General features: G+C 39.8%; 1 protein-coding gene across 3 annotated transcripts; it reads right to left on the minus strand.

Moving 5' to 3' along the window:
* Positions 1–649: 649 nt before the first annotated feature.
* Positions 650–23,929, minus strand: SF3B1 (splicing factor 3b subunit 1). 3 transcript variants are annotated; one of them, XM_054277919.1, is made up of 25 exons: positions 23,860–23,929; positions 17,970–18,136; positions 15,850–15,951; positions 15,049–15,163; positions 13,135–13,214; positions 11,826–11,993; positions 11,440–11,674; positions 10,442–10,654; positions 9,921–10,042; positions 9,095–9,292; positions 8,902–9,003; positions 7,420–7,599; positions 6,910–6,996; positions 6,512–6,782; positions 6,090–6,235; positions 5,856–6,002; positions 5,610–5,735; positions 4,987–5,208; positions 4,557–4,739; positions 4,353–4,464; positions 4,145–4,265; positions 3,734–3,865; positions 2,890–3,162; positions 2,212–2,428; positions 650–1,280 (listed from the first exon to the last, which is right to left on the minus strand). In XM_054277919.1, the coding sequence occupies exons 1-25, from the start codon at positions 23,885–23,887 to the stop codon at positions 1,122–1,124; spliced, it is 3,906 nt and encodes a 1,301-aa protein (XP_054133894.1). In that variant the 5' UTR covers positions 23,888–23,929; the 3' UTR covers positions 650–1,121. The 3 variants fall into 3 exon arrangements, 2 of the variants coding, with proteins under 2 accessions (XP_054133894.1, XP_054133895.1); XM_054277920.1 differs by lacking the exons at positions 15,049–15,163; positions 15,850–15,951; positions 17,970–18,136; positions 23,860–23,929 and adding an exon at positions 13,528–14,981; XR_008483119.1 differs by lacking the exons at positions 650–1,280; positions 2,212–2,428; positions 2,890–3,162; ... (14 more) ...; positions 10,442–10,654; positions 11,440–11,674 and having other exon boundaries at positions 11,975–11,993; positions 13,135–14,864.

Here is a 23,929-nt window from a genome sequence, read left to right on the forward strand (position 1 = left end):
GTGCCATCCCAAACCTCTAACAAAAAAATTAGACCTGAAAGGTAGGGTCAAATTTTCTATATGCTGAACAGTTAAAGACTCAGACATTTATGTGAGACAGAGACAAGTCAGGTAACAGCACTGCCCTGAACTTGGTAAGATGGAAATGAATCACTGAAGTCAAGCACTCACAGAACAAGGTGTCTGATAGCCAGCTACTGCCTCCTGTTACCTTACAAACATGGTATAATGTACACTACTAACAAAATCATTTATCCTTGGGTTTTAGGTGCTTTACTGACAGCAAAACCTTTTTCTTTGTAGTACACACACAAAAGGCAAAAAGCAAATGAGAAAATAGAATGCTTTTCTTAGAAACTGCCTCATCTGAGGTGCTGGGGACTTCACTTTCCTAGCTCTTAAACTGAATTACAGCACAGCCTGTAAATATACCAATATGCATAATTTTCACAACTGGTTTTACAAATGCAATTTATAATAAAACTGCTAACTTCTGAAATTTTAACAAGCCATGTCCACCAGGATACTGCAAATGAAGCAGTAACAAGAAGAAATTCAATACTTTTACCATGAAAATAAACTGATACTACTACAACCATCAGCCAGGCTACAGCTACATTATTGCATGACAAAGATACACACATTAACCACAGTTGGTACATTTTTCTTATTTATTCAAAAGCTAGTGGATGACAAAAAGGGTTAAAATGTTTTATACCACCTGTTCATTACATAAACAAATACTTAATCCAAAGGGACTTATCTTACAAGCCCCTCTGTCCAAAAACCACACACAAATTAGTTTTTATACACAAATGTTTATTTCTCAAATAAACTTCCCCTTTAAACACAAGGAATGAAATCTAAATCTTCATAAAGATGGATCCAAAACAAAATCCCTCCAGTACTTTGTAATTACTGTTTTGTTGGTCACTACTGGCTTTAACTGTTTAACATCAAAAAACGAGGACATATTTAAAAAATCATGCTACTGGATACCTAGCTCTGCCTCTGACCAGCTCTACACTGATCTCCAAAATTTTAAAATTTTACATCATGAAATCCGAAGCATTTAACTGAACAACAGCTGTGCATTAAACACAAACAACTGAACAAGAAGATTATAAGATGTAATCAAGTTCATAACGAATATAGGTGTTCTTTTCATCATTATAGATTCTTGGGTAATGTGCTATCAGAGCATCCTGTGAGCCAATGTAGATTGAATTGTAGATCTTCCAATAAACATCTCTGACTTTTCTGGCAGGGTGAAACAAACCCTAGAAAACAGAACAGAACAAAATGTAATAAAAGCTTGCAGTTCCAATGTTCCTTTATTGAATTTAACCAAGTGTTGCAAAACAAGCATTTAATAAATGGACAGAACATACAAGCTCTAGGAAAAAACATTTCTATGTACTAACAACATACAGACAGTACTTGCAGGAATATGCACTGCAAGAGACTTGCATCTTCCTACTGACATCAGTATTTCCATGCTGAGGTCCCCACACTGCAGAAGTCTGAAATTTCCTATCTGCAAATTATTACTAAAATGCTGTCACACCTTCTCTACACGGACTTGCTCCCCACCTGTTAGGTGAGTTTTAATTCCATAGCCAACACAGCCACTGTCACGTGCTGTGACACAAAGTAACACAGAAAAGGAGTCTTCAGATTTTACCACCCCATTTACAGAAGCTGAACTGCCCAGTGTTGCTCTAACAGTACCGAGTTTAATCAAAGCACTGTTTATAGTGCTGCACTCTTGTAAACATCTCACTTTTTCTCTTGGCTAACAACAAATCACAACTACTAATCCTATCCTCTCGTTTATTTATCTGATTACTTGTCATAACCCCTCCCACAGCTAATTTATTCCCCAGTCATTAGTTCACATCCTCAAAATTTGAGATCCTTCCAGTTTAGAAATCGAAGTGCCAGGCTATTTTAGTCAACTGATATTCTAAGTTACCTGCTCTTTCTACACAAGTTCTGTGATGTAATCAGCTATCTCCCTATACCAGACTCTCTGTTTACTGCCTATTTCCACTATTCAAGTCCTTGGCACAGAGTATTTGTTTAAAAAATACTTTGGAAACAAAAAGCCGTTTTTCCTTTGTTGGAAATCATCTTCAGCTGACTTTTCTGTCTGGTGGAAAGAAGTCCTGCCTGACAGCTCTCTCTGCTGCCCCAGCACACAGACCATACCTGTAAGCAGTACTGTAACATCCTGCAGGGCCCAATAGCCACTCTGAGGCCCTCCAGAGCCCCCATAACTGCCTGGATGACGTGAGGAGAGGTTTCAAACACGTTGGGCCACACGTAGTTTAACAAGTGATTAAGAGAATCTTCACAGCCAAACCCATAAACACCAAGGGACATGTGCTGCACCACAGCACTGGCTGTTTGTCTGTGTACCAGATCCCTGCAAAGAGAACAATGGGAATTAATAAATGAGACTTAGAAGCAACATGACTGGAGAACCATACTGTTTCTTTTCACTAACACTTTTCTTGAAAGCACTAATAACACTTTCAAGCCATACTCAGTGACAGCAATAGGCAGAGTATAAAAAATGAGTAAAGTGAAAAAAGATGGGAGTTTTCTGACAAATTACTGCACTCCGATTCCACAGAAGTACCAACAATAGAAATTATCAAAAGCAGTTTTAATGTAAGAAGTCTTGACTCTCTGAAAATGCTTTTATAATTTTAATCTTCAGAATTATTAGTAAAATTGGAGCAAATTGTTTGCAAATAATAGCTTACAAATTATGCTGGTCAGTTAAAGTCTTCAGCAAACAAGGACAAAATGCATATCTGCTATCATTAACAATCAAGTATATCCTTAAAAAAGTCACTATGGGTATAGAAGAAGTGCACTCACCTGTCCATTAAAGCATCTTCAAGCAATGGTGTAACAGCATAAATGTAATCTTTTCCCATCTCTCCAATGTATTCAAACAGGAAAGAAAGAGATTTTAACACACCATTCTGGACATTCAGTTCTGGAACTCTGTATTCATTCATGAGTGCAGGCAGCACTGTGAAGGGTGAGCATGTTTCAGCCACAATAGCAATTGCTACTGTAGTACATACTCTGTTCTGCCTTTCCTGTACTTTCAAGTTGTTTAGCAGTGTGGCCAATACATCGTGAGGTCTGGAAGAGACAACACGGACATCCATGTCAACGATTCAGTGAGGATTTGGATAAAAGTAGTTAAGCTTCAAAGAAGTGGCAGAGAAACATTGGTTTAGCCCTCATAAAAAGTTCAGAGAACCAGTCTCTTAAAGAACACACATAAAGATGGCAACTGTGCCTTATTCTACAATGTGCTGACTTGTAGTATGACCTTAGTGGAAACAAACCTTTAAGAATTGATAAAACTAGTGATTTGGGGGGGGGGGGGGGGCGGGAAGAGAGAAGATAAATTCTTTAAAGGAGTTTATAAAATAATACAAAGAGGGTGTGAATGCACACCACAGTGATTCATGAGACAACAGCTCTTACTCTCGAATAAGATTTTAACCTTATTAGTCCACAAATTTTGTTCAGAAGTGCAACATCCTATGTTAATCAAGAATACGTGATTGTAGTTTTCAAAATGAGTAAAACAATGTCTGCACATATAAAATATAGAGAAGTTTGAATATTTCCCACCAGAAAACTAACAATCATCACTATATTTGGTAACTGTGTGAAGAAGTGGACAAGCATTAACACAACTTACCCAATAGCTTTTGCAATATAACCAAAAGTGTTCACTGTGGCTCTTCTGATAGCTTTCTTGTGAGCTTTTAATAACTCAAGCAGTTCAAAGCAGATCCTCATCCATTCTCTTGCAGAAACATACTCTGCACCCCTGAAAGAGAATAAAGTGAGTTACCTCTTCAGTGATGCTAGAGATTTTTACATAAAGCCACAAATTGTAGCACCTATTCATTTGCTATCTACAGAGCTAAGCTTAAGCATTTCCTTTATCAGGTAATTCAACAGTGTGTCTGCTAAATATTTCAAGTTTTGGGCACAACTTCAGAAATATCAAGAGATATGACAACAAATACCCAGAAGCCAAAGTTGAGCTTCTGCTACAGTAATTGCCCACAAAGAAGGTTAGCTATTTTAACATTACTCAGCCTACCTGTCTGCAATACGCCCAACAAGATCAATACAATTTTCCTGTACTTTCTCATGTCTGTTCTTCAAAATAGGTGTCAACCGTGGCAGCAGGTCTTTGATTGGTGGTGTCATCTTGTGCATACCTATTGAATTCAAAGAGGCACATTTAGTTTTACAGTGGTTTTTCTATTTTGCTCTTGAACAGACAAGTAATGAAGACAAAAACATACCTATAACATTCACAATAGCCTTAAGCGCTCCAAGTATGCTGCCCAGTACTTCAGGATATTCTTCACCCAGGTACTCATACAAAACAACACCCAAGTGTCCCATCAGTTTTTCCTACAAGCAAGTAAAAAGAGTTAGAATGGAATTTTCCCCTCCCCTCTCATTACTGTGACCTGCTAGAGCAAATCTGGAAGAGAAGTCCATACCTCTTGACAAGTCTTCATGACAACTGCAGTACGAGAGATCAGGTCAGCAGCCTGCTGCCTGACTTTGGCTGATTTGTTGTTCAAACGCCACAAAACTGTACCACAGATCTGTGGCAAGTAGGGTTTCACCCTTTTGCCCAGAGCATTAACCACTGTGCCAAAACCATTCAACATCACAGAATCCTGAGGGAAAAAACAATAAAGGAAAATCAGACAAACAGCATCACTGCATTTTACCTAAACTTGCCATAATCTAAAATTGCTTTTAAAATGCTAACATTCCAGAGATTGTTTCTGGATTTCACTGATTAGAGCACTGACATCTAAAAAGGGATTCTAAAATCTAACTCAGAAGCACACATTTCTGTATAACTAACAGTGAGATGGCTTACAATTCCAGTGAATGGAATACTCCAACCCTAGGCCTTACCTCTGTGGTCTGTTCCTGGAAGGCATACAAAATACCATCAATGAGCTGTTCTTCCAGTTTGTGATCGATGTCTGCTGCTCCCAGATTTCCCATGATCTTCTCAATTGTTTCCATGACCATCTTTCTGTACTGTTCAGCCTCATCTTTCAGATCATCCACAATTCTAGAAATAATTTCTGCTGCTCCAACTTTATTTGCCAGCTCCACAGTCGTATCAACCAACTGAAATACAGAAATGTTAAATAAGCAAGCATTAAAATTATGCTGAAAAGTAGTTAAAATCTACTCTTTACCTCTTGAAAATAGTTTCCCTAGTCTGAAGAAACAAATTAAGTCCACTACAAAAAACTAGTTTTAGCTTTAGAAATCATCCAGTGTTTTTAAGAATATGAATGGGGTGAACCACCCCACCTTGCAAGTGATGAAGACATTCACAGATGTAAAATGTCATGATAACCTCCTAAGAACCTGAAAATCTTCTTAGCTACACAACTTCTAAATTGTTAGTAAAAACAAAAATCAAGTTTCAGGACACAGACAAAAATAAGTATTTAGCCTGAATGAGCATTCTAATTTTCTTTTACTCTAAATAATTTCCCAGCTAAAAAAAACACCAAAATTACCTGTCTGTAATTTCTTCTGTCCAGTGCCATTCTGTGCTGCCAGAAATGTTTGAAGAAGGGTGGCAAGATTTCAGTTTTAATGTAGTTTGCTTCAACACCATCTGTACCACAACACTGCTTTACCACCTGACAGGAAATAAAAATCCAACAATTTTAATCTGGTGTAGGGTGTGGGGTTTTTTTGCTTTTGTTTGGAATTTTTTAATACATATTCAGTATCAATGCAAAACTATCATTGTGACATACCTTTAACACAATTTTTTTCATTTCTTCATCAGGAGACTGGAACTCTCTGATAAGAATCAGCATGACTTCTCTGGTGTAGTAGTTTGCATACTCGGCATCCATTAGTGGAATCAAGTAACCAATGGCCTTCAAGAACGCAGCCAAACCCTATTTAAATGCAAAATATGTCTCTAATAAGTTACAGCAGGAACACATCCATTTCAGTTCAAACTAAACAAAGTATTTTAGACTTACCTTTCCTCTGTGTTGACGTATACCCTTCCACAAGGGCTTCAGGACAGAGTCAAATGACTCAATACCATAGGGAGTGGCTGCCTCAGCCAAAGCAGCAATGGCCAAAGCGCTGATGGTGCGAACCTTCTGCTGCTCATCCACCAGCCCTGCAAGAGTTCAGGGTTTAGGACCACTTCTTGTACTCGTGCTTTAAGTTCAAATTAGCAACAACAGAGCAGCAGTGTAAAAGGGATTAATTTATTTTCAGGAATACTGAACAATTATTTGTCTTTATTCACCTTTCAGAGTCAGATGAAACGTTTCTCAGTGTCACAGCAACAACAAAACCAGGACCTTACTGTCACTGTGCCTTACTGAGATATAAAAACTTCCAGACAGAAAGTGGGTAAAAAAAAAACTTTGTCAGGGAAAGCAGAACTTACCATGCTCAATAATTTCAACCAAGCTCCTGAGATGAGGCAGGATAGCACAACCCATAAGAATAGCAATCTGCTGTACAATCTTGATGCCAGTGTGCCTGGCCTGCCAGGATTTTTTGCTTTTACAGACAGCTTTCAGGAAGGGTAACAGAGAAGGGATGCCCAGAGCAGATGCAACAACAGCAAAGGCTCGAGCTGTTGTATTTCTGACATACTCATCCATGTTATCGATATCAGGTCGCATTGTGGAGATCATTGTTGCCAAACCTGCAGCCTGCAGGACAAAACACAAAATATACCAGTTGGATTTATGAACAGCACAGCTAATTGTTCTGCCATGCCTATAAACATGCAGGTATATGTAAGCTAACTCAGTGCTTTAATAAAAGATGCTGTTTTACCTTAGCCAAGTTTGAAATAATTTCTCTGCCTTCCACTCTAGCATAGTAGTCTTCATCAATCAGCAGTGGTTCAATGACGACAAGGATCTAAAAAAGATAAACATATTAATATTTCCTTTTATTAATACTTACTATAGTATTTCTAGCATTATTGGAGTCCATGAAACAGAGATGATTCCATTAATTCAAGCTTAAAGCCTTACAATGATCAGAAAAAATTAAATCTATTGCATTGTTTTTTATAGTTCTTAAGTCTCTTAAGGATGTAGCCTGGAGACACTACCTAGATCAGATAAGGTCCTTCCCACCTCCAAATATGCATATTTCATATTTACATCATGCCTCAATACTGTACAGCCTACACTCCAATCACACTATAAAAACTTTTAAGTTTGGTTAAAGAAACATGAAAGTGAAATATGTTTTAAAAAAGTGGCATCATTCTCTTCTCATATGCACACAAAATGCAGAAAATGCAAATCAGAGATGAAATAGCAAGCTGCAACAGACCTTGTGTACATATGGTCGGACCAAGTCATCCAATTTGTACAGAATTCTGTCGATGACTTTGACAAGCAAGTGCCGCTCCTGATCTTCAAGTGTTGGAGACATCAGCAGGGGCAGGATCTGATTGAACAGCGGCCCTGCTCCGAATTCCCGAGCTTTATCGGTGATTTGCCGCAGCGCAGCCTGAACAAAACCAGAAAACCTGCCAGTTAAACTAAGGAAGCAATACTGAACAATCACAAAACAGGTACAACCAAGTTAAAATGTAACTGATGCATCCACAGGCTTCCAAATATCTGCCCCAACCACCACAAAACTATTTCAAGCATTTTTAAGTTGATCTGTTAAAATACAAATGTGTGGTGACAAACACTGTGCTGTCAGTGCCCAGGTGTTCAATTTTCAAGAGAAGCATACTTGTGAGCTGATACTGGCTCCCTTTGGAAAATAGCTTCACAGCCCTTGTTTGCATCCAGGCAGCTTGGGGCTTGGTCAGTTTAGAGCATTTGCAGAAAAGACTGCTATTATGCTGCCTAGTGCTTAAGGCCAAAACTTAAAGAGTTACACTAAGTAGCTAATTTAAGAGAAAGAAGCAAAATCCAGAAAGTTACAAAGCCGTGTAAGCAAAACACACTATAAATCCAATTTCTCATAATTGTAAAAAACCCAAAAATTATACAAGGCCCACACCATTTAGTGACTGACATTACTGTTAAAAGAGCAGCAGTATTAAATTATACTGAATAACAAAAAGCCACACAGATATAGAAGAGGAAGAACAAAAACACTAAACAGAGCGTGCTGTTCTGGCTGAAACTGAGTTGGTTTTCTCTACCAAGCCCCTAGTATGGGGCTGTGTTCTGGATTTGTGCTGGAAACAGTGCTGATTAACACAGGGATGTTTAGTTACTGCAGAGCAGGGCTTACACAGAGTCAGGGCCTTTTCTCCCCCTGACCCCACCCTACCACTGAGAAGGTGGATTGGCACAAGAAATCGGGAGGCACAAGGCCAGGACAGCTGGCCCAAACTGCCCAAAGGGATGCTCTACATCATATGGCACCAGGCTCAGCATACAAACCAGGTGCAAAGCTGCCCAAGGGTCACTGCTAGGGGACTGCTTAGGCATCACTTGGGTTGGTGGTGAACAAGTGTTTTCCATCTGCATAACTTGTTTCCTTGGGGTTTATTTATCCTTTTTTTTTTTTTCTGTTATTTTCCTTTACTATTATTTCTTGTTATCTCAGTGCACAAGTTTTCTGACTTTTACTCTTCTGATTCTCTCCTTCATCCTACTACAGGAAGCAAGGGGAGAAGCAAATAGCTGTGTGGGGCTTAGTTAACAGTTGGATTTAAATCACAATAGATAGCAAAGCTTAGGAAATTATCTTCAAGAGAATCCCATGGATGGACAACTAAAGCTAAACCTGAAAACACCAGTTTTTGAAAAATGAGATTACATAAATGTATCTGACAACTCATCTTACCTTTCGCATGGGAGGCGTGCCATTCTTTATTTTCAGAAGTAATTTCATTATTTTTCTCTCCTTCTGTTCCTCAGGACTCAGAGTCGATTCATCAACATCAACCTACAAATAATTCCAGACAAATAAATGGGCATTGCTATATAATCAAAAGAAACCAGGGGAGTTCCATCAGCATGAGTGCAATCTCCTTTACCAGCAGCTTGTCGAAGTACTGGATATCATCTGGTTTCAGGAAGGGCAGGTTGCCCGATGGCTGGTCATTCACACTCTTCATAGTGCGGTCCTCGGTCTGCATGTGGAACCCCGTCATTCCCCCCAGGGGCGTGGGAGTCGCTGTGAGCTTCCGAGCAGGGGTACGGATGGGCACGTAACCTGCTGGGGGTGGGAGAACCTGAGAAGGAAGAACAAAATTCATTTTAATTGCAACGGATATGAAAAGAAGAACCCATCAAACACAAAACGTTGAAGCTTCAAGTTGTAGCTTTCACTTTATTTGTTTGGGGATTTATTTGTGTGTTACTGCGTACAACAGATCCCACGTTCCCAGCAATACAAACTCACCCTGAGAGCTTGTATTTGCACTTATCCTGTACTGCCAACGTTTCAGAAGAAAGCTCACTCCCATTGCTGAGAGCTGGGATAACAAACTGGGAAGTCTCCAAGGATTAAAGAAGTACTTCAATAACTGAATCAACGTAGTATTCTTGCTGTCTCAGGATTTGTGACCCTCTTCCATGTTTGTCTACATCTGGACTTACAGTTTCTATCAGCCCATACAAAGTACATTTCTGGCCTTGACAGGCATTTCCAGCACTGAGAAGCACAGCAGTGATTTGCCTGTGAGAACACCTTTAGACCCCCTTTTCTAAGGGATTTACAATAAATCAAGTCAAGCAAGTGTGGACAATCAATACTTAATGTGAAGCATTCTACTTCTGGGGAAAAAAAAACAAACAGTAATCCCTGGTAGGAAAAAAACTTCATCATGATCTGCTGTTATTTTAATCCAGATTAATTACCTTATATCCTTCCGGAAACATAGCATCCAATTCCTCATCAGAAAGTGGTCTGTTTCTCTCATCAATTTCCCTCTCCCAGCGCCAAGCCTGCAGCTGTTCAGGAGTCATGCTCATGATGTGACCTATATCCAAATTTTAAAAAAATAAGTATTTTAAAAAAATCTTTTTGTATGCAGAAGCAGATGACTTGTTTACTTAACTTTTTAATGCTCTCTTGAGTCAAAGTTTCCATAGCACCTGAACTCTGTAGCCAAATAAGATATCAAACTTTTACAGAGCCTTTTAGCATTTCTTACCAACTAAACTGAACAGCAATAGGTAAGTAGCATTAGTCTCAATTCCTCTCTAGAAATTAGTTGCTGTGGGCATTGCCACAAAAATAGTATACTGAGCATACACTGACTGCTTTCATACAGGCAGGAGAGCATGCTGGGCAGAAGTCTGTTTCAAAAGACAATACAGAAGGAAATGCTTCATTCCCACAACACTAAGAGAAGCCTTGGACAAGGGACCGAGCTCACCTGGTGTAGGGGTTGCCATGTTCATAGCTGGGGTTCCAATGGGTGTTTTGCCAGGTGTCAGAACAGGAGTGCTGCCGCCCATCTGGCTCGCAGGTGTTTCATCCCAGCGGGATTTCCTTTTGCTCGCTCCTGGGGTCGGTGTCTCACCAATGGAGTCACCACCTCTGTCTGTACGAGGTGTCTCAGCCCAGCCACTGCCATGGCCCGGAGTATCTAGGGAAAAACAAACCAAATCTTCTCAGAAAACTGAACAGTATATACTCCAACTACACCATCAATATTCAAACCCATTCTCAGTATCAAATTAACAAACACTAGGCTAAAAGTAAAGACTTTTTGCTGAATATCCAAATAAATATAAATACTTTTCTGAATATTGAAAAAACCCAGGCATTACACTAAAAATATCCAACAGAGAACTTTGTTTTATGAAAGAAGTGTCATCTTCTTACTGAACCTTAGCATAAAAAGATTCTAAAAAAACAAGATCTACTCAGATATTCTAGGAATTGAATGAAGTACTCCATGTACTCCCTTGATAAAAGCATTAGGTAACAAGAGTTTCACTGTTCTCTGACACCAGAGTCAAATTCAAATTAGGCAAGTGAGATGCTTCTTTAACTTGTTTTAACAACAACCTCTTAAAAAACCCCGTAACAACTAAAAAACAACACACAAACATATTATGAAAAGTAATTCAACATGTACTTTTTTACTATGTCCTTTATACATTAAAAACCCAACTTGCAGCAGTCATTAGCTATGACAAAACTGTTGTTCCATATTTCAGCCAAGATACTTTCATGGATGCCACTAAGGCACAGGCAGAACCCGATGCTGAGAACTCAGACAATAACAATTCCCCACATCAACCACTAGATGTCAGAATATAATTACTTTTTGCCTGGATTCTGAACTCACTGCTTACGTAAGGTGAAAAAACCCAGCACAATTAATCATTCCAAACTTATGATGCACCTCCCAGTTTGCATAAATACCTCTTTCTGTTTTGGGGGTTTCATCCCACCGATTTTTGCGTGCACTGGAAGTGGCCCCTCCGTGGCCCGGCGTTGCGTGCCCAGGTGTGTCCCGGCCGGGCGTTGCAGCTCCTGCTGGGGTATGGCTGGGAGTGGGATCCCAGATCTTGGAGCCTGGGGTGGCACCTGGAGTTTCGCTTCCCTTTGCACGGCCTGGGGTTTCATCCCATCGCAGGGATGGGGTGTGCCCTGGAGTCTGCACGAGACAAAACACAAGTGTGAGTATCTCATCCTGTACAGTAAAACACTGCCAGTTGTTCTTAAGTACAGTAAGAAACTTCTGACACTCAAGAGGATTAGCACTGATTATGCCTTCTGTAGACAGCTGATGAGCACTAGGTCATTACCTCTGCTTGATCCCAGCTGGACAATTTCTTAGGCGTAGCACCAGGAGTCTGATCAGCTGTCTGATCCCAACGCCGTTTGCGTTTTGAAGGTGGCTGAGAAGCGGCTCCATTGACGACTTTAAGCTCTCCAGCTTTAGCTTTTTCAGCTAGTTGTTGCCTAATTTCCCTCTGTTCAAGAGCACAAAAACAAAAACATAAGAATTTTTCAAATTATACCTTCAAAAGAGCTTTTTCAATATCTTTTTATGCTTTTTTTGCGGTTTTGCTCAAATAACCTGCAGTTAGCCACTGCTTTCATTTCAAGGCCACTCTTTTTTCAAATTCTTCTATAGTGCCAAAGGAGCTGTATTTGAGGGGCTGTTTTTAAATTAATTTTTCAATAAAAGCCATTCTTACAGCAAATGCACAGGGAATTTTTACAGCTATCAGTTTCTGTCACCGATAGGTATATGCTTTAAGACCATCACCCACCTGTTTCAAATAAGTACCACTTCAGTAAACTAGATGGACAACTTGGAAAATATGTTCACAGGAGCTACATCTCATGACATTAAAAAGCCCTGAAATTCTTATTTTAAATCCTGAGATGATACTGCTGAAACAGCACACTAACAGAGACTGTTTTGCACTTATCAGTGGAACCATAAGCAGTAAGGCCGCCAAAATTATGAAATAATTCCTCACTTAAGATAAATCAATGTTAGAAGTCACTGGAACTACAAGGTCTTGTGCCAATTAGCAAGATGGTACTGGAGGTATTAGACAAGAAATCTGTTTATATTACCAATATATTTTTAACTATTAAATAAATTTTAAAGCATATATTTTGCTTTTCTCCTTTTTTTAATATTTAAAACCAAATGGCAATCTTATACCCGATCTCAGTACTGCAGTGCTGTTGTAGGTACTTCATCAAAAGCCTTTTAAAATCTGTCTACCTATACATAGAGCTCACAAAAACAAACATCTCTCACACTGAGTAATTCTCAGTTAGATTTTCTCTCCTCCTCTGAAAGATAATAATAAACAAGAGAAAGTACAAGTTCTATTTAAAAAAATTTAAAAATCCAGATTAAAATGTATTGAGACTATTTTCTCCTGCACTGCTTTACTATTACATAGAACAGATGTTTTTTTGATGTTTTTACATTCTACTGACTTTCAACATATGAAGAATGTGATTTTCCAAAGAAAGGGGCTTTTAAGTCAAGACAAAGTCAAGAGAATTTATGCTCCCACTTTTGTAACATGCTTTCAAAGGCTGTAACATGAAACTCAGCCCACGTGGAAAACCCTCCCCTCCACGCACCTCTTCTTTTGTTAAATGCTGTTCACGCATAACATCCATGTATGTTCTGGCATTCATTTTAGGGTCTGGAGTCTTCCCTCCTGCAGAAGAGAACAGCAACAGGAATGGAGCACAATGAGTACAGGATAAGCAGAAACTATGGACTTCTACTGTCCTGCTCTAGTATTATATTATTCCATGATCATTTAATTTTACTTTTTGATCGTAATTTTTTTAAATTACATGTATCTTACGTTTATTCAGTTTGCTGATCAATTTAACCTGTTTGAACACAAACATAACTACTGCAGTTTCAAACAAATATTTTAAAGCCGATAAAAATGATAAAATGACAACACAGTTAAGAGTCTTCAGAAGTGATGGGTTCCTGGGTTGCTAATCCGGAATACGTACACTTTCGTGCCTTTGTCTCCATCAGCAGTTCTGACTTCAAGCAGCAGAATAGAAGCCTAGAAAATTATCTCTTTACCATTAGTAACACTTTGGAAAGATATTTATCATCAAAACATTACCTTGTGTAAGCTGTTAAATCCTACTTGTTATCTGACTATAAATAACTACTGCATACCTAAGTAATGTTTAAATTGTTTTATCATAAAGACCCATTTATAAGTTTGACAAATCTGGACATGTCTCACACACCTTCTAGTGTCATATTGTAACAGGGCTTCTTTAAAAATAAAAATAAAACAAAATAAAAAACCCCAAAATACTGTTTGATGACACTTTCCCCCTCTTCTCTTCTCAAGGGACATTTGTGATTGGGATCTGAATGCAATACAGTACATACACCACCACAACAATACTCACAGGTAATGGGTTTTGTACACCATATGTTGTTTTATGCTCTGTATCTTGCATTAACTGAGTTTTTAAATACATTAAAAGAAGCCCAACTTTATAGAAATGAGACTTGTCAAGAAAAACACTTTTCTTTAAGAAAAATGTGCAGATTTGCTATACAAGTGGTATAGCTATTATACTTTAGGGAAAAAAATAAACTTCTTAAACATTTCTATGCTGAAGATCACTGCCCAATTGGCTGTGTCTTTCTGACACTAGCTTTGATAGGACTTTCCTTTGGAATACTTTTTCACCATAATCTACACAGGATGTGTTGAACTGCACCCTTAAGAATGCAGACAGGACTGGCATATAGCAGTACTGCTGTAGGAAAGAAATTAAGGACAGTTAGTATGGGCCTGTGAATTCTGACAATACATGTTTATATCAATTACAATTAAGCAAGTAAAATAATTAATATCCCTACTAATTCATGCAGGCTGAAATTCTCATTTGTAAAACCTGCAAAATAGCTACTAATTTTAAGCCAACAGGCACCTTATTGCCACACGTGAAACTCACTCACCTGAAGAAAATTTCAGACCCACTAACACCCCTTCTCCTGACTTGCATTCTAAAATTATCAGAACAGACTTGAACTATTAATAGTATCAAAGTCTTATATATGCTTTTGCTTCTTTTAGGTATACCACCTAAAATTTACATAGGATGGTAAGAATTAGGTGCTCTACTAGCATTTCAAAAGCAGTAACCCTGTAAGTCTATAACTTGGAATGAAAACTATCAAGGTACTGAATGAATCTGAGCACTCAATACACAAGTTGTTCAAAGTACAACGCACAACCCAAAACGAAATGAAAAGAGAAACCTTTAACCCTTTGTGTTTCTATGGCAATGGCTCATTGACAAGTTTCTTGTCCTTCTACCTGGAAAGAAAACTCGTATTATAAAGATGAAGAATATGGCATCTAAATTTTCAACCAAATCTCTATGAAAAGGGGATGTTTAAAACAAAACTAAGTTTATAAGCATGCCAACAGAAATCAAAGGGCTAAAGACAATTAAAGACAAAAATTTCATACAGGGTATAGAAAAGCCAAAATAAATTACCATCTGCAAAAGGATCGAGACGCTCAGGGGAAATTATCATCATCCGCCTGTGCTTTTTGTACTCATCTTCCCGATCTGCAATCTTTTGAGGACGGTGCTCTGCAAAAGGATCATACTAAAAACCAAGACAGTCTGTTAGTCACAGATCTATGAAGACTAATATGAAAATTGTCAGGTACTGTATTCATTTAAAGTATTATTAAAAAGATTTAAATTATTTTTTGCCTCCATTGTGCAGGAAATGTCAAAACACTATACTAACTTAAATTTTACTTCCATAACTAGAATTTCAGTTTTTTAAACACAGAACTTCTTATGAAACAATTTCTGATAAAAATTTGGTATTTTTGGAGTTTATTCACTTGTTACCAAAGCATTTAATGCTGTTCACCTTTCCCCTTCTTTTTGCAGGGTGATTTAATGCTACTTCTTGTGCTTTTAAATTTTACAGAAAAATACTCCAGGAATGTAAAACTTAGGTGATTACATTTTCCTTTAAAAATTATACATATAAAGGATATTAAGTTTCCCAGTTATTTTAATTTAACAAAGTATTGGATTTCAATTTTTTAAAATTTTGATAGTTTAGTTTCTATATTCATGTTGGCTTTACATGCACAAGTGCCAATCTTTATCATCTTGTGAAATTTCAAACTAAAGCAGCAACAAGCTTGCAGCAACATTAAAAAAACATAGCTCTTTACATACATGTTTTATTTCTAGCAAACAAAACCTGTTATTAACACTTGTTTTCCTCAGTGCTTACAGGACTATTTTACTGTGCCCTCAATTACAACATACCTGTTCAGTAGATTGTGGTATGTCATTAAGCAATGCCACTGGGGCATGGTATCCTGGCTTCTTCTGGCCAAGCAGACTTGTGGAAGGGTAGTCATCATCATCCTGTCAGTAAAGACATGGTGGATTGGTCATGCTGGTATTATATTTAGATAAACTAACATCAAATAAACATGCTGTGGTCATAGAAAAGATGAAAATGGACAAGTAGAACAGCTAATTCAAAATTTTAGCAAGGTTTCTCATATAGCTTTTCTTATTCCTAAACTGGTGCATCAGATAAACCTGCTCATATCACTTAAGAAGGCTCAAGTAATCTTCAGCATGCTACACTTAATCAAGTATGCTATCTGCACTAATTAGACAAAAAGTCTGTATTTCATATCAGCACTACCATTGGCTAGCACCATTAGAACTAACTAGTTACCATTAGAACCTAACTAGTTCCCTAGCTGGTGTGTGAGAACTGGGGTAGAGATATTCAAACTATTTTTCATACAAGTCAGATATATATATATGTATATAGATATAGATATATATCTATATATATGGAAGAAGACTTAATAAAAAGGCTTCAGAAACAGCAAAAAAAATCAGAACTAGATTCATATTAGTTTATACTTACTCAACCACAATGGCAATAACAAGCACTTGTTTTTGCTGTTCCTTCACATCAGCAGTCAGTTTCTATTCAGTTATTCCCAGCAACCCAAAAGAAAAACTGCTCATATAACTAAGGAACTTTTTCAGTGAGACCCAGAGCAATGGAAATTTTTAATAAGGCATTCTTAGAAGTCTGCAGATGACACAAGTACATCACTAAAAAAACCCTCAAGTATCAACTAGTACTAAACTAAACATCTTCCTCGTTCTTAGAAATAGAATTCTCTCAGTGTATGATGTAGTTGCCTCTGTACTTATTATAAAGCCTTCTGTACTTATGATAAGACATATAGATCTGATGGTTCCTGCAACTGAAAATACAGTCCAATGTTTAATATTAGAAATTAACATAAGGTAATCTTACAAGCAGGATACAGAAGGAAAACACAACACAGTGAAAAAGCCAATTCTTAAAAACAGCTCTGAAATTTGAACCAGGAATCTTAAAGCAGTCACTACAATTTGCTGGCTAAAATTTTTTTACATTTTTTACTGTCATTTGTAATCCTGGCAGCAGTAACAGAACAAAGTAAATTATTCCAGCCAAGTACCTGGCCACAAGTTTTTGCCTTCTGCTTGGGCTTACAGGGCTCTCAAAGCAAAATTCATTAAATACAAGCCAGACTTGGAACTGCAGGCCTGATAAGGAGGACTTGGGGGAGCTGGTGGAAGGGAGGCTGGCCATGACCCAGCCATGGGCACTCCCAGCCCAGAAAGCCAAACCTGCCCTGGGCTGCATCCAAAGCCCCGTGGGCAGCAGGGCAAGGCAAGGCAGGGGATTCTGCCCCTCTGCTCTGAGATCCCATCTGGAACCCTGCATCAGCTCTGGGGCCAGCACAGGAGGGACAGCGACCTGGTGGAGTGACTCCAGAGGAGGCCACCAAGAGATCAGAGAAATGGAGCACCTCTCTCTGGAGGAAAGGTGAGAGAACTGGGTTTGCTCAGTCTGGGGAAGAGAGGGCTTTGGGGTGACCTAAGTGCAGCCTTCCAGTACCTGAAGGGAGCCCACAGGAGAGTGGGAGAGGGACTCCTTTATGTGAGCATGTAGTGACAGGACAAGGGGAAATGGCTGTAAACTGAAGGACAGTAGGTTTAGATTGGATATTAGGAATAAATTTGTTTTCTTTGAGGGTGGTGAGGCCCTGGCACAGGCTGCTCAGAGAAGCTGTGGATGCCCCATCCCTGGCAGTGTTCAGGGCCAGGTTGCTTCAAGCAACCTAGTCCAGTGAAAGGTGTCCCTGCCCCTGGGAAGACAGTTGGAACAAAATTATCTTTAAGCCCCTTCCAACCCAAATTATTTAATGATTATGTGCTTCCCACATAAGACATAACTTGGTCCACTATGGCTTTAATGGAAATTGGTTCTACTTCAAGCAACTGCTATTAAAAATTACTCAAAATCAATTCTGAAATAGTTACAATGCAGGCCCTAAACAAACAAAATAAATAAAATTACTTACATCTTCCAATTCAGTAGCTGCAATAGATGTGACATATCCAGCAAACCTGCTGTCACTGCCACCATAAATTTCTTGATCATAATATCCTGTGGAATCAAGGCCTACTCCTTGTGCTTCATCAAGAGCAGGCTTTTTTCCTTGAATTTCTCGAATTTGTGCTTCAATATCTAGGGTAAAGACACACACAAAGTCCTGTTACACAAACATACCAAATACAGCAGCCATGTCACTATGTACAGCAAACGGTTTTTTGCCCAACCTGAAAGATTATTTTTAAAGAAATAAACATATGACACACAAAACTACAAAATCACAATTCATAAGCTGGTATTCAAAAAAAGCTCCTCCTCATGTTTTAGTATGATCCAGCAAGTGTACTTTAATAATATGGCTTAAAGCAAACTATTTAACTCACTGTTACCACATCCCATCTACTGCCAGAGGTAGCAGAGAAGCTAATTTACACCACTGCAGTATTTCTCAACACTACACTAACAAAACCCTTTCACAACAAATGTCATCCTCTCATTAAAAAAAGCCTTTCACAATGTTACCACCAATTTTGCTAATTTAAACAACTCTGTTTAAAAGAATTACTGCACAGGTTCTCAGAACTGAGATTTAATAAAACACTGTATTTGTTTCATTACGTATTGCAAAGCTATACTATCTTTGAATAAGTAAATAAAAAATCCAACTCCAATATGCCATTGGGTAACAAGTTAATAAAAAACCCCCAAAACTTAGGGACTCTCTTTTCACTTTGGAAGCTCAAATGTTGTTTCCTCATCATTATTCCTGCCTGCACCACCATCTCTGAAGACTGCTATTCTTCTGGACAACAAAACACTCCTCAAATGGGACAAACGGGAGCTCTGTCATTCCTATGCTGTATCAGGATCTGACTCTAATCAACTCTGGTGGCCATCTCTGACCCTAGAAATTCAGTACTTTCAGAAAGAACATTAACTTCTTAATCCAAAAAACAAGGAACAAAATTAAACCATGCCTTCGTCCCATCTGCTGTAATGCAAGAGGAAAATAAATTGCAGTAATCCAGCCATCTTCAATAAATGCAACTGTAGGTATGTTGAGGCACAGCTGTGTAAAAATTATTATTGTTTTCATGTGAATTTTGAGTTAATAGACATGGAATAACAATTATTCATACCATGTAAATTTCACTAGATCAAACAATTACTTTAATGGCCAAGAAAACCCCCAAGAGTTGCAGGAATATGAAGGAGCATGGCTGCAAGGAAGAATTGGATTACATTGTGACTGGACTACAAAAGACCCTTACAACATGAATAATTCTGACATTCACCCTCTCCCACCTGAAGTGCTATTGCCTGCTACCTTAAAGGAAATTTGTCGATTTACAAAAAAGCTACAGGAAATCTTGTTCACAAATATCTTGAATCCTGAGTATTCAATAATTGTTTACTACTGTGGCTCACTCCTCTTTTCATGATGAATAAACATGACACATTTTTACCATCAAGCCATCTTGCAAAAGACACTACACAACGTTATTCAACACCTGTTAGGAAACCTGACAAAAAATAAGAATACTTTTTTCTAAAGCTAAGATTATTAGCATTTTAATGCAAATTATTGGATCAGAATTGCTTTGTTTAAAAGTTTAAAATGTCAACACTGCAAACATCAAGCCTTAACGTCACAGCTGGGTCCTTTTCTTATCACAGGCTGCCACTAAGCAAAAAAAAAAAAACACAAAAACAACCACAACCCCACAGTAAGTCAAATTATGATTCCTGTACAAAGGCATGTTCTCTAGAGGGGCAACTCAAGAGTTTTACCTGAGAAATCTTTGCCAAGTGAGAACAGCAGAACTAAGAGTTCACTTAGTCAGAAAGTGAAGCACAGCAAACCTGGCAGCAAATCAGCAATTCCTGCACTGCTCTAGTGAGGAAACCCAGCACAAATGTGTTTCTAAACTCTTAAAGAGTCCCAAGCACAGAAGATACACCCTAAAGGCTTATAAGGAGAATCTTGCTCCAGCCATTTCAGGGCTTCCACTGAACTTCTGCAGCTTTCTAGAGCAGAGTAACTTCAGCCACCTCTGTTACAGACTCGTGAGAAGCTGAAAGCTCACAAAAGCCTCCTGAATCCAGCCTGGGGGTACATCCTGCTGCCTGCAAAATCCTGCACAGCCCAGGGGATTCCTGTGAGTCCAGAACTTGGAATACATTGCTCTCCAATGTGTTAGTTGTGTGAAGCAGCAGAAAGAAACTGCTTCCAAATTAGGGATCTGTCTGTTGCCCTCAGAGGCCTCTGCCTGCCTTCAGGGGCACTTACAGCGTCCTCTTAAGGTATTCCACTTGTGAGCAACCATCCTATGGCACAGCTATAGAGCCAAGGAAACACAATTACCCTCTCCACAGAGTTTTTAGTTATTTCTGTTTGTCCCAGAGAGGAGCAGATGAAGCTCCTGATTCCCTCTGCAGCCTGGTGCACTGCAGTACTGGGGTGGAAGGGCACACCTGGAGCTTCCATCTCTGCCAAGGACAACCCTACCAGCACTGAGGGGGTGGTGTGAGGGTACCACCCCACTGCTTCCCTTATTTGCAAAGGGCAGTCAGTGGGACAACAAACACCCTGCCTGCTCAGTGGCCTGACTGAAACCCCACAGCTGTAACCAACTTCAGCATGCAAAAGCCTATGGATCTTGCCTACAGATCTTCATCAGCTGTTCACTGACACAACCAGAGCATACAGCTCCAGCACACAGCAAACACACCAAAATTCACATGAAAAGCCCCCTGCACTGCAGGATGGGCCACAGAGATTGGCTCGCGCTTGGCCTCCCACCTCCACTATCACCAACAGCTAAGTAAAACAGCTGGGGGATCTCAGCACTGAAACTGTCAACACAAAAATATTTCCTTATTGATGGTTCTTACCAACACTTAATATACTAAGATCTTGTCCTCAACTATTATCTTTAAAACAGTTATATTTCTTTAAGAGAGTAGAGCTATCATTCATAATTGGCCTTCTCCTTTAAATTATATCTGTCAGCAGGGTAAGGAGCATTCTCATTTTCCTACAGCAAAATCTACTGGGTTATTTATTAAAAAAAAGTCTATATAGACTCAACAAACCTTACTGATAGCCACCCCGATTTTTAATTCATACCAGCCTCCAGGTGCCAGTTTAACTGAAGCACCTCCCAGCCCAGAAAGCCAAATGTGTCCTGGCATCCCGTGGGCAGCAGGGCAAGGCAGGGGATTCTGCCCCTCTGCTCTGAGCTCCCACCTGGAACCCTGCACCTAGAACACCCTACAAAATCTGCCCTTGAACCAGGAGGCTGTAGCCACAGGCAGCCTGTGTTTGGAAAGCATCACATATTTAGGTGGAAAATGCTATTCTGACATTCAAAATGTGCCAGCTAGCTTCCCTGAGCTAAGTGGCATTTCCTTTGAAAAGCTCACACCATGTTTAACAAAGCTCTTTAATAAAAAGCAAATGAAGAAAGAGTAATTACAATGCCTAAAGATACATTGTGCAAAGCAAACTACTTGTTTAATGGCTTAGTCAAGCAGGACAGAATGGAAACTTCACTCACAGAGAAACAGTAAAGGGAGTAGGAAATTGGGGGGAAAAACAGAGGAGGGGGATAATAGTCTCCTGATCATTCCTTTTCTGTATTTCACTCTATTATTTATATAATTTAGTGTTTTAGCACAAGTAGCTTTAACAAGCACTTGATTTGAAACATACCACAAATGCTGAATATTATTTAAGTCAACACAAGTGAATTTGAAGTCTGAACATCTAGCTCACAGAGAGGCTTTCTCTAACTATGTGCTCTGCTACCACACATGCAGTTCTACTCTAAACATTAAAAAAAAGAAATAAGACCCTGTGCTGGAGAGGTATTTTACAGAGTAAACAGGTTCTATGTTTTCAGGCCTTATCATATTTTTGCACATTTAGCTTGGCCTTGCATGGCTTTGTTTTTAGCTACTTTACCACTCTTACACATGTTAGATCTATTATGTTGGAAGATTTCTGTTCTTTTCTAAGCAAGGAAAATATTTAAACTAAAAATGACCTTCAACAGCATTGAAAGCTCACATATTTACTTTATAAGCTGCCACTTGAAACTTCACTTTTCAGCCTCAGAGTTCCCCTTTAACTATGTAGCTGACACAAACTCCAACTGTTTTGATGCTTCTCTCAAGCTGTATCTTGAACAATCAATAAGTATCTAACAAACAATACAAATATATTAAAATATTTTAAGATTATTATAGTAATAACTCAATTTGAAAGATCAGTGAGGAACTGAAAAAGATAGGCTAGAACTTGAAAGCAAATTAATCAAGCTGCTCAGCTGATGCCTCCATGCTGGGAAAGCCCCTTACATGATCATACCCTGTTACATATATTTTTTTATTTAACTACTCTCTCCCTTCAAACCTGTTCTGATACAACACTAATCAAAACACATGCAACTGGAAGCATGTCAGTGTCTTCACTGAAGTCAGTGCATCACCATTTGCTCCAATAAAAAAGCAATTTCAGCTCAGGAAAAAAAAAAGGAAAAAGAAACAACCAAACCTCAACAATTCTACTGTTTTAAGACAAAAATCTCTTTAGGTAGTAGGAGAGGCAGAGCACTGTGATGGGTAATACTCACTTGGGTACTATCTCACACAACTCTTACACATGTTACAGCACATAAACAAAGAACAAGACAATTTCTGTAATTGTACCAAAATACTCTAGAATTCTAAAAAAAAAGAAATCAAATTAAATTTTAAGAAAGTAAGCACAACAGTTAAAGCTTTTCTTCATCCCTAAGCTCAGATTAGGTCTGTAGTGTTAAGCACTACATTAACCCTACTTCCACGGGAGATGGTGGATTTCCATTTGAAAAGCTTTTTCAGTGCAAAACTGAAAAAAAAAATTAAAAAATTACTAAAAGACAACGAATGCCTGGGTGCCCTCACAGTGCACCATCCAGAGGTAGTTTGCGATCAGCGAGTTACGCAAATAAATTAAAACAAAATACAGCAGAACACCTATCGCACACAGAAACACGAGTGAAAAACCTCTAAGCAAAAACACAGAAGCAGTGTAATTTGTAATTCTACAAATTATTCCCCGGTGCCTGAAAATCCTTAAGCGCAGGGCCAGCCGCAGGCAATGCCCACAAAGAGCGCTTTGATTCCGTCTGAGAAGAGCCGGAGAGCAGCGCTCAGGGCCCCTTGGAGAAGCACAGCCCGCCTGGGACGGCCCTCGGCGGCTCCACGGCCCCGGGAGCCGAGAGAGCCCCGGGAGCCCCGGGAGCCGCGTTCCTGCGCCAACAGGCGGCCGCAGGAAGTCTGTGTAAAATGGCAGCGCGAACGCTCCACACCTCACGATCCTTCCCCTCCTTCGGGGCACTTTTCTCAGCCAGCACCGCGGCGGGTCAGTCTGGGCACGGCCGCGCCGTTCTGCGGCCCCGCAGCCCCGGTTACCGAGGCCAAGGGGCTCGGCGGGGGGAGGAACGCGCGGTGTCGGCGTTTGTGATGCGAAACTCGCACCGGCCCCGCGGGGTTTGCACAGCGCACCGGCCGAGGCTCGATGGGAGGAAGGAGGCCGGGAGAGGGGAGTTCAGTGACCGAGCTGCCCCGCACAGGCCTGGCCGCCGCTCCGTCCCACGCCAGCACGGCGAGAGCTCCCCCTCATGCCCGTCCCCCGCCCGGCCCGGTGGTGACGAGCGCAGCCGCCATTACACACAGGCCCTGCCCGCCCGGCCCCCGCCCGGCGAGCCGCGCCTGGCGTTGCCCGGAGCCGGGGAGCAACTCAAGCAGCGGGCGATGCCCAAGCGAGGCGCGGGCGGCCGCGGACACAGGGTCTTCCGGGCTATTTTTACCTTCGTGAGTCTTGGCGATCTTCGCCATTTTGTGCAGCGCCAACGACGCCGAGGCGGAACTGGCGCGGCC

This window comes from Melozone crissalis, unplaced genomic scaffold (assembly GCF_028551555.1).
Source record: "Melozone crissalis strain CALT ecotype California unplaced genomic scaffold, PUWL_Pcris_2 ptg000023l_1, whole genome shotgun sequence".
Classification (NCBI taxonomy): domain Eukaryota; kingdom Metazoa; phylum Chordata; class Aves; order Passeriformes; family Passerellidae; genus Melozone; species Melozone crissalis.